General features: G+C 47.2%; 1 protein-coding gene across 3 annotated transcripts; it reads right to left on the bottom strand.

Moving 5' to 3' along the window:
• Positions 1 to 2: 2 nt before the first annotated feature.
• adck5 (aarF domain containing kinase 5) lies at positions 3 to 10,336 on the bottom strand. 3 transcript variants are annotated; one of them, XM_069175797.1, is made up of 15 exons: positions 10,068 to 10,336; positions 9,461 to 9,552; positions 9,223 to 9,372; positions 8,117 to 8,192; positions 7,031 to 7,231; positions 6,804 to 6,944; positions 4,395 to 4,508; positions 4,169 to 4,300; positions 3,974 to 4,057; positions 3,814 to 3,895; positions 2,542 to 2,620; positions 2,376 to 2,467; positions 2,032 to 2,284; positions 1,503 to 1,619; positions 3 to 1,403 (listed from the first exon to the last, which is right to left on the bottom strand). In XM_069175797.1, exons 1-15 carry the CDS (start codon positions 10,080 to 10,082, stop codon positions 1,301 to 1,303), a joined length of 1,731 nt encoding a protein of 576 aa, XP_069031898.1. In that variant the 5' UTR covers positions 10,083 to 10,336; the 3' UTR covers positions 3 to 1,300. The 3 variants fall into 3 exon arrangements, 2 of the variants coding, with proteins under 2 accessions (XP_069031898.1, XP_069031897.1); XM_069175796.1 differs by having other exon boundaries at positions 10,207 to 10,336; XR_011179622.1 differs by lacking the exon at positions 3 to 1,403 and having other exon boundaries at positions 1,569 to 1,619; positions 1,795 to 2,467; positions 10,207 to 10,336.
• Positions 10,337 to 10,584: the final 248 nt, after the last annotated feature.

The following is a 10,584-nucleotide window of genomic DNA, read 5'->3' as shown; positions in this document are numbered from 1 at the left end:
AGACAGGAGGTAGAGTATTTTATTAAAACGTTAAAATAATTTAAAAACATTTGGCTCGGTGGTACCCGACTGCTCTGTCACAAACAGCGCAGCTTTCATCAGGGAAAAAACCCACCAAACTAAAAGACTCTTCACGGTGATTTAACATTTACTAACTGATATATTTCGGGGGGGGGGGGGGGGGGTTCCCTCCGGCGGGGGATGGAGACGGTCGCCCGCGTGGAGCGACTCGGTTTGATCTGTAGTTTAGGAGGACGATGCCGCTTCCACAAAGTGCGATCAAAACGTTCCGACTGTTCCCCGCCGCGCTTGTGAAAGGATGGAGGTGCAGCGACGCGCACAACGTGATGCAGAAAGTGTCCCGAGTGACGTCGCTTGATCGACATCAGCAGCTGTGAGTCTGTGACCACCGGGTGCGTTCGCTGTCGAGCAGAGAGCGCGCGCGTTCAGCTTTAAGTCGCCAACAGAGACCCTGGAAGTTCACGGAGCCAGACGAGCCGCTGCGTGTCCTCGGGGCGGGGGACGAGCGGCGGGGTTTTTATGCCCCAGAGTCAGACTGTCAGGCTCCGCCGCCGATGTTCCGCGGCATACGAGGGGAAACGTTTGGCGTAAACCGCCCGAACTGCGGCGCGGCGGCACTTTGGTCGTCCGACACGGCAGCCCACGAGTTTCTCCTCACCGGATTTGCCTCTCCGCTACTTCTTTCTGGTCCACCAAACATCGGACACGCGATTCGCTCTCTGCTCGAGTTTCAGGGGCGATGGTGAAATTGCGAATGCACACGTACCGGCGGTTTTACAGCCACACAAAAAGGCGCAGAACTCAGGCGCCGCTCGTCGATCGAGCGACATCGCTCGGACCTCCCCGTGAAGGTTTCAGCGTCGCTCCGCAACAGGAAGCGTCCTTGAACGACACCTCGTATTGTCCGGCAGAATAAACGGATGAATGTCACCTGATTCTTTCAAACTAACTGCAGCTTAAATGATCTTGAGTTTGAAATGTGATGGATTTGTTCTGCTAAAATTACACTAAAACAACAAAAATATATATTTTTAAAGGTCTCGGGATGAATTAAAATGATTCAAATTGGCTGTTCGGTTCACGTCCCCGGTTCGGTGCGTCAACGTCCCCGGTTCGGTGCGTCAACGTCCCCGGTTCGGTGCGTGCCGACTCCGGATGCGAGTTGGCGAGGGAACATTGCTCACAGTGGAGCGGCGGCAGAGCGGCTGCGGTCGTGAAAGGCTGCTCGCAGTCACTTGTGCTTGAACTATGGCTCCTTGTTCTGGGTTCCCCGGCGGCACTATCTCAGGTACTCGTACATGTCGGCATCCAGAGACGCGAGGCCGAAGTACTCGAGCAGCCTCAGGAAGCCACGCGTCAGACTCATCACCGCCATCTCCGACCTGCGGAGGGAGGCGTGTTGTTAACGTGCGGCGCAGAACAAACACGGAACACAACCGCAAATTCGGCGTCTCGCGGGACGAACAGAACGTCTCGCTCACCTCAGTGCAACCTCAAACTTGAGACTCTCCCACGTCGTCCTCCCCCAGCGGAAGACCCAGAGTCTGGGCAGCATCCCCGTCCGGTCTGCCTGGATCTTCCCCCAACCTCGCACCGCACTGACAACAAAACACGCAACACGTGGAAAACATTTTTGTTGACGTTCAGCAACTTATTTTCTCCACAAAGTCACAGTGGCAGAACAAACTCGGCTGAATGAGAACTTTCAGAGCAAAAATAGTTCCAACCAGGAAACAGGATTTTTTTTTTTTAAATTTTTTTTTTTAGAAATACCGAGGTCCTGCGCCGCACCGCCGCCACCCTCAGAGGAAGGTACATTCAGACGCCGCAGATTCGGTGGAGCGATTAAAGGCCGTTTTTGACTGCTGTCGGAAAAAAGCTCAATAATATTCTCCCCCTTTAAATGCTTCTTAAGTTGAACTGATTTTGTGTGTGCGAGGGTCATGTGGTTCTGATGAACTACGTCACTCCTCACACAGCGGCCGTAGCACCGGCGGGTTCTGCGCTGACCTCTTGGCCATGACGAAGTAGCGGTCCACCGGCGCCCCCAGCGTGATGTTGATGCTTCGGACCGTGTTGATGTTCCTGAAGACGAGCAGCATCGGCCGCGGCATCGACTTCAGCACCTGCATGATGCTTTCGAAGCGGTGGATGGCCATCTGCCGCATGTAGGCCGTCTCCTCCCGGCTCAGGATGTTGGACAGACCCAGCTTGCGCATGTTGATGGGTCGCTGCAGCAGCATCTCGCAGAACAGGAAGTACTCTGCGGGGCGAGTCACGTGACAAACGGACTTCTTGTGTCACTGAAAGAAATCGGATCCGTTCACTGACGCTACCATCAAGACGTTTCTCACCTTTGACCCCCAGCACGTTGGCGTACTTCTCCATCGCCGCTTCGTCCCTCAGGACGACAGACCTCCACAGCTTACAGAGGGCCGCTCTGTCACTGGGGTCAAAGGTCACCGTTACAGCTGACAGCCAAACACCGTCTGAGGTTTTGATTCAGCCGGCTCCTCTTACCGTTGACTGAGGAACTCGTACAAGCCGTGGTCCAGCAGGACCAGCTCCGCCTTGTTGTCGGGGCCTCGCCTCACCAGAACTGACGACACGCAATCAGAGAGAAATCGACCCGAGTCATCGTAACTGCGATTTTCAAAGAACCTCGGGTGACTTTCTAAAATCCGAATGCACGATGAGGAGCCGCCATCGGGGAACTCTGCAGTAACTTATAACCGTTTAGTTTTATTCATCATCCAAGAATCATTATTCCATTTTACTGCCACGTTCAGTTAAAGGAAGGTTTCACTTAAATTGAGCTGAACTGCTGACTCAGCTAAACGAGGAGCCGCCTGATGTCGTGACCAAACACAGAAGACTAACGTCTCCCGTCGAACATCTATCTTCATCTCAAAACTGAGCAACCACAACCTGGAAAATACTAAAAGCTAAAAAATCCGTCTTTCTAAAATAAATATCGTAAACACGGAAATGTCCCACAAGTTTTTTTTTGTTTCAGTACTTTGGACGGAAACATTTGAAGCTTCTGTTCGATTTCTGATACTAAACCTCTAAATACTTGTTAGTTGAAACAAAGCTCATATTTCCTTCTTCACATACAACGTAAACAGTTTTGATGATAGTTTGCGGTCGTTGCCGCCTAATTAACGTAGACCTCCACTTCAATTTAAAAACTATTGGAGCAGCCTTTGAGTACTAATACTTTACTATTCAAAATCTATTTTAGAAAATCAAAATACTCAAGTACAAAAGTACTCGATGCTTAAAATGTTGCCCTGTGAGCATTTTTTTTTTTTTTTTTATCATTATTACTAAAAGTTGCGTTTCACTGTCGTGGCTGTCGAAGAGTTCATTTTATAAACTTTATATACCTTCGTTTTAGTTAAAGCTACAAAAATACTTTCGTGACAACATCCACTGCATCAGTCAATACATAGAATTCACCGGCTCTAACAACTGGATCATATTTTCCTTTTTGAGCTCCTAATACTACATCTGTAAAATAAACGGGGAGTTTAAGCAGAAATACTCAGGTGAAGTATAAACAAAGTACCGTCCAGTACTCGTGGTATTTCTGCAGCTACTTGGGACTTAAGTGATGTATTTGCAGATACAAACGCCTCTAAAATAAATGTATACGAATACTAATTATAAAGTAGTTAAGCTGGTTGCCAGGGGTGACTGACAAACATGCACATACTTTTAAGTGATGCTAAACGTGCTAAAGGACGTCCTCCCCCAGACCGTGACGCGTTTGTGTGCTGGTGTACCAACCGTTTCCGGGATGAGGGTCAGCGTGGATGAAACCAGTGTAGAAAATCTGCTCGGCAAACGTTCGGATCAGTTTGTCAGCCGTCTGAAAAACAAGTGTTGGATGTTTCAGACGGACGATAGATTGTTACGTTAATAGTAACGCAGCGATCGTCCAACTCACATCCTTCAGGTTTAATCCTTGTCGCTTTATTTCCTCCACGTTGTTGATTTTGCAGCCGTCACAGAACTCGGCTGTCAGAACCCTCTTGGTGTCGGAGAAGAAGAAGAAGAAGAAGATGATGACGATGATGACACGGATGGAAAAAGGAGGACAGTTTCAAAGTGCAGTTATTCTGCTCCACAGATACGAGCTCACCTTGCTGGTCTGCTCCCAGTAGACTTTGGGCACGATGACGAATTGAAAATGTTTCAGCTCCTCTGCGCAGCGCTCAGAGTTCCTGGCCTCGTTCTCAAAGTCCAGCTCCTGAGCCAGCGTCCCCTTCAAGTCCTGCAGACACCACAACAAACGTACTGAGAGGAAGAGCTCTTCTCAGACTCACAGGATCCAGCAGGTCAACCGGGGAGTAGTCGCGTCTCCTGACCTTGAGGACCCATCGGAATCCGAAGCTGGGGTGCATGAACTTCACGATATCCAGCAGGATCTCCAGTGTTCTGATGTCACCGTCGAACCGATCCCTGAGGTCGATGTACTGCACCTGTGGGGACCAGCAGTTGACAAAAAAAAAAGGTTTTAAAGGATCACTCCGCACACTTTTGACTGTGAACTCAACAAAACGACCACAGCAACATGTTTGATCCGTGATGAGACTGTTTTTCATGCGATGGTGCGATCAAACACATCTGAGACGCTTCCTGTGGTGCACAAACAGAGCGCAGCACGGCACGAAGAGGACGAAACTCTAACCTCTGTGAGGAAGTCCTCCAAGGTGGATCCCTTCATCAACAACAGACCCTGAGTTACACGCGTTTCTATGAGCGCACATCACATTTAATGTCACCAACTCATCTGCTGCTGGTTTATTGGAGCTTTTGTCAGCTCTGCTCCAAAGCTGTGGAACAAACCAGCTGTTAGATGTCAGGAAAGCTGATTCGATCCCCAGCTTCTCCGGTTCACGTGCCTAAGTGTCCTTGGGCAAGACACTGCCTCTGATGGCGTACCATCGGTGTGTCAATGTACTCCTGATGGCGGCCGGCTCAGTTTCATAAGTATATGTGTAGATACATGCTGCACAACATCAGGAGAACACGTCCTCTTCTCACTCAGAAGGCGGCGCAGGTTCTGGTCCAGGTTCTGGTCCAGGTTCTGGTTCAGGTTCTGGTCCAGGCTCTGGTCATCTCATGTCTGGACTACTGTAACTCCCTCCTGGCAGGTCTACCTGTTAGTACCATCCAACCTCTGCAGCTCATCCAGAATGCCTCAGCTCGACTGGTCTTTAACCTCCTAAATTCACTCCAACTACTCCGCTCCTCCTCCTCCTCCTCTTCCTCTTCCTCCTCCTCCGCTCCCTTCACTGGTTACCAGTAGCTGCCTGCATCCGTTTCAAAACATTGGTACTTGCGTACCGTGCTGCGAACAGATCAGGTCCAGTCTACATCCAGGACATGGTCCAACCTTACATCCCAGCCTGCTCCCTCCGCTCTGCTTCCACCAATCAGCTTGTTGCTCCCTCACTGAGCTAAACACTCAACAAAATCACGACTGTTTTCTGTCCTGGCTCCTAAATGGTGGAATGAGTTCCCCACCGACATCAGGACAGTGGAAACTCTGAACATCTTCCACCGCAAACTAAAAACACACCTCTTCAGACTTTACCTTGAACAGTAGAACTTTAGTAGCACTTAAAATAGAACTTACTGATAGAACTTTGTAGTTTGGCTTTCTTGAAGAAATTGTATTTTCTTCATTCTTGTTGTTCTGGTTTTGTACCCTCATGGTTGAAATGCACTTATTGTAAGTCGCTTTGGATAAAAGTGTCAGCTAAATGAAATGTAATGTAATATGTATGGGTGAATATCACCTTACAGTCTCAAAGCACTTTCACATGGTTTTCAGAGTGCTATACAAGTGCAGACCATTCACTTGCTTACAACTACCACACCTTTAAAATGCTTATTTTGTTTTAAATTTTTTATCTATTTTATCTGCACTTTATCTTATGCATCTCATTTCCTCTCTCGATTTTTAAATGTTCCTTTGTATCTGTTTTCATGTAATTCTCTTGCTGTAAAGCACTTTGAGCTGCATTTATTGTGTGAAAGGTATACAAATAAAGTTTATTATCATTATTACTACAAAACCAACTCAGGAAATTGGCGAGGAGACCCTTGAAATGTTTCAGACAAGTACAGCAATGAAGAAAGAGGTGTTTTGAGTGACGTTTGTGTTTCAGGCGAGGCAGAGCGTCCAAGACTAAAGAACTAAAGAAGTCAGATCGGAAATGCAACCAGGACCTCTTTGACATCGACAGGGTTGTTCACTGTGAATTCATTCCTCAGGTTCAGACTGTCAACACGAGTTCTACTGTAAAAACATTACTCACGAGCAGCCTGAACTGTGGCGCGATGGCACAATCGTTGCTCCCTGCCCACAAACACACCAAGTTTGGCTCCCTCGGACTTCTCTCTGTTCCCCAAACGTCCGACAGAAAATTCTACTCAAGTTTCAGGTCCGAGTTCGAGTTGCAAATGTGGCCGTACCGGTGTTCCCAAAAGCTCATGTAACTCAGGTTGTGACGTTGATCGGGCGACGTAACTTGGGAAACGTACAGATGAAGGTTGTAGCTTCCTTCTGCTCCGTGAACGTCACGGTGCTGAACTCTGCTCACGCAACACGAACAGTCTCGGAACTTTTTGTTCCGCCTCTCGTGTAAAAATGTTCTCCCCTTCAAAGCTAAATATACGTCAGTCTTTAACGACTGTGACATCATTTCAAAAAGGCAGAAAAAAAAAAGAGCTAAAATGCTGACTTTGGTGTCGGAGTCTGCCCTCACCTTCACAGCGACAGGAGTCCCGTCGAACAGCTCTGCTTTGTGGACCTGAGCCAGGCTGGCAGCGGCTATGGGCTCGCGGTCGAACGTCTTAAAAACCTGCTCGGGGCTCTTATCGAAGTCTTCTTGGAAGAGAGCGTCCACCTGTTCCAGACACAAACAACAGTCCTGACAAGTTTCCAGCTGTCCTCTCCCGCCGGGCCGCGCCTTGTTCGTGTGGCGGTTCTCACCTCTCTGTACCTCCTGTTCAAGGCCTTGTCTTCCAGGATCGGCAGCGTGCGGATGTACTCGGGGGGCAGCAGGTGGTTGAAGGAACACAGACCTTGGCCGAGTTTGATGTATATTCCCCCGTTGCTGATGGCTCCCTCCACCATGCACTCTGCTGCCCTCTGGTGGCAGGCTGACATCTTGCTCGAGTAGGATGGGCTGCTCTAGCAGGGGAGGACAGAAGTGAGACAGGATTGCCCACAATAAAAAGCACCGTCAACCGACAGGTAAGATGATGTTGTTACAGCCACGTGTCTCAGAAACCACGAAATGATGACATTTGGACTAAAGTGACCATATTTGGATGAGCTGGGGAGGAGCGGGCGTTTGAGCTGACTCCATCCGATTGGAAACCTGACCATACTAAACCCCGCCCACTGATAGGTTTGTGACTGCGCCACAGGCCTGTCAATCAAACAAGACCCTCCCCCCCAAAGGTAACATGTTTTGAGGCCAGATATTTAATCAATGATGGGACTATTTCTTTGTGGATTGCCAGGAAACTAATAGTGATAGAGCCGGAGCCTTTTTGGAGCCCTCGGTGGTTTTTGGAGTTAGCTTCACTTTTTGGACCCAGAGGCTGCGTCCATTTTTATGCAAAGGCCAATGTTTTACTAAATAAATTTAAAAAAAAAAATAGTTTTTGTGTTTTTACAACTTTATTAAAATGCCACACTAAAGGTTTGGTGTTCAGGATTTAGAAGAACTGTTTTTATAAGTTTGTAATCACCTGAATATGATTTTGTTACCTTTAGAATGAACCCTCAATATCTACATCAGGGGCGGGTTTTCTTCTAAGAAGTGTGCCGTGTTGCACCGCCATGTTTCTACAGTAGCTCAGAAGGGACAAACCCAACACCGGCTCCAGAGAGGAGCTTTTGCCTTGTTGTGAGTTTCATGGCCACCGTAGTTAATTTAAGTGATCGTGAAGTGAACTGATGTACCGCTCCTCCACATTTTGTCAACATCAGTCCAGCTGTCACCTTGAGGAGTGTAACAGCCGTTTTAACCAAACCAACCTTGACCCACTCCGGTTGCATGGAACTTACCTCATCCAGTCCCCGAAGAGCCACGTTGGTGGTCCACCAGTAATCCATGGAGATAAAGATTCCCACAGAGAGAGACCTGAGGATACACATAGGACGGGACCTTTAAAGGTTCGACTCGCGCATGAACAGAACTAAACACAGATTTAATTTTCTGTTTCTGTTTATTTTAATGCCACTGTTTTAGTAGAAGTCTTATCGGAGTTTAAACCTGATGAGGAACAAGAGACATTTACTAACATTTAAATCATAAATATATATTTTTGTTTGCTTTCAGCCTTTTTTTATGCACATTTGTGACATGAGTAACAACTTAAAGGTCCCTTATTGTACATATTCAGATTTCCGTTTCTCTTTTGCTTATTAACCAGGTCTATGTGCTTTCTAAATACTGTGAGCGTGTCAAAACACTCAGTCAACAGAGAAATGCACACAACCCGTTTTTTCGCAACTTCTGCTCGCGTCATACATCCATCCTCAGCACGGCTCGCTGTCCAAACTTTTATGAAGAAGAAATCGCAGAGCTACCAAACAGCAAGACCAAAATTATACTGAGATGTTCTTTGTTGCTTAAAACCACCGAAATATCTTCTTATAAAAATCAAGACTGAAAATAAAACACAGAAAAATGTAAAATATGGGACCTTTAAATATTCAAAGCTTATTACTGTAGTATAAAAATAAATTACTGACAGTGACAGGACCAATAAACAAAAACTATTGTGGTGCTAATTCTCCATAAGTGCTATTAATACCGTAGCAGAAAAAGAAGGCACGAGATGATGTCATTAAAAAAGCGTTGGAAATATGACATTTATGTTTGTTTCATTCAGCTATTTTTGTACAGAAAAATGGAAATGTTGCTGAAGATGATGTAAAATGACTGCAGTCAGATTTCACGTAATAACTGTGACAGATCATTACAGCAACCTTCTTTTCAGCCCTTCTGCACTTTACAAATCAGCAAACAGCGGGTTGGTTTGGAGATGCTCACAGTGTAAATCAGGCCCCAAGAATTCAGATTAAGTTCTCTGACAAACTGCTCCTGAAACAAATCCAGTGAGTTCAACGTTGACGTGTTCGATCGAGCGATAGCGACAAAGACAAACCTGCAGAAGCGACCAAATCCTTCAATTACAATCCTCATCTTCCTCTTGTCTCTGGGGTCGGACACAGCGTACCGGACACCGACTGCTGCAGGCACACCGACAGAGAGGCCGACGAAGGTTTTCCACAACAGCCCTCTGCGCTTTCCTTCCCTGGAAGGAGCAGAAACAGTCAAGACATGAAGTCAGTTGATGTACGATCGTGGCCCGGCTGCTGTTGATGTGATCTTTCTGTCGGTACCTGAGTGAACTGGAGGATCTGGTTGTTCGCAGTGACGAGGTCGGGTGTGGATGTCTGCGCAGCATAGCCAGGTGACGGAGGCATAGTCTTAACTAAAGAAAACAAAAGCACTGAATTACAATCCCCTTCAGTATTATATCTAAAATTTTTTTAAAAAAAACTACAACAAAAGGAAATTATACCATCTAATATTTCACTTTTGTTTTCCCAAAGCAGGCGTTATCTGATGGCTGACTCATGACTTCAAGTGAACTGTGGACCCTGGCGGGCCACATGTCTCTCAAGTCTGACTTCACCAGACGGTGTGTTTGGAGTAAAAGCACGTTGTGAGTGTGAATGTGTGAGTGTGTGTTGTGAAGGAAGGAGGAGGGATTCAGATCAAGGCCTGCCGGGATCATACTTTGTTTGTGTGTGCTGTTTCCATCCGAGGGACTTCATGTCTCTGCTGATAAATTGATTTACAGATAGCAGTGATGTCAGGGACCCGAGCACTGACATATAAAACACACACACACACACCGAGTCCCAGAGCTTCTCTCAAAGTTAAAATGACAAACACAACGTTTAGAAATACAGCTGCGCAACCATGAAAAATACCCAAACGTACTCTTGTGAAGGTCATTTTATCTGACCGGGACGTCCGGTGGCTGCAAAGACCAGCTAAGTGCAGTTAGCTGGGAGTCACCCAGCTGCGGCGCTTCTATCGAACCGGAGCCGATCCGGATTTAAAGACAGGATTAGTTTACCACTCCGGAGGTCTCCCCTGTCATGTTCCCCGGGGCGGTGACACAGCTGCGGCCACGGCGACGAGTTAATGGCCAAAGTGTCCTTCCTGCTCGGAGAGTCGCCGACACGGTGCGCTGCCGCCTTCATGAACGGTTACTACGAGTTCGTTCAGCCGAAGAGTTGGTGAACCACGAGGAGCGCGAGAGGGTTCACTTCCGTCCACTTCCGCTTTCGCTTCAAAGTTGGACGGTCGAAAACAAATAGTTTCCGAGGGGCTTTATTTGGAGTCCGCACGTCCTAATATGCGAAGTCTTGGCTGCTTCATTGTAATCGTGTTAAAGCCTGAACAGTTGTTGCTGTTGCTGAGGATCGTTTTTACATTGATTTATTCATTTTAA

Source organism: Embiotoca jacksoni, unplaced genomic scaffold (assembly GCF_022577435.1).
Source record: "Embiotoca jacksoni isolate LCO1_2020_lvr unplaced genomic scaffold, fEmbJac1.0.p SCAF_7, whole genome shotgun sequence".
Taxonomy (NCBI): domain Eukaryota; kingdom Metazoa; phylum Chordata; class Actinopteri; family Embiotocidae; genus Embiotoca; species Embiotoca jacksoni.
The sequence above is the reverse complement of the archived record's forward strand: the minus strand, read 5'-3'. Positions and strand labels throughout refer to the sequence as shown.

Bases quoted from the DNA above. Each gene is read 5' to 3' on its own strand.
- adck5 (XM_069175796.1), bottom strand. From the start codon at position 10,230: ATGACAGGGGAGACCTCCGGAGTG. The intron at 7,232-8,116 runs GTAAGTTCCATG...CTCCCCTGCTAG, and splicing joins CTCTTCGGGGACTGGATGAG to AGCAGCCCATCCTACTCGAG. The intron at 2,468-2,541 runs GTAAGAGGAGCC...CTTTGACCCCAG, and splicing joins TACGAGTTCCTCAGTCAACG to TGACAGAGCGGCCCTCTGTA.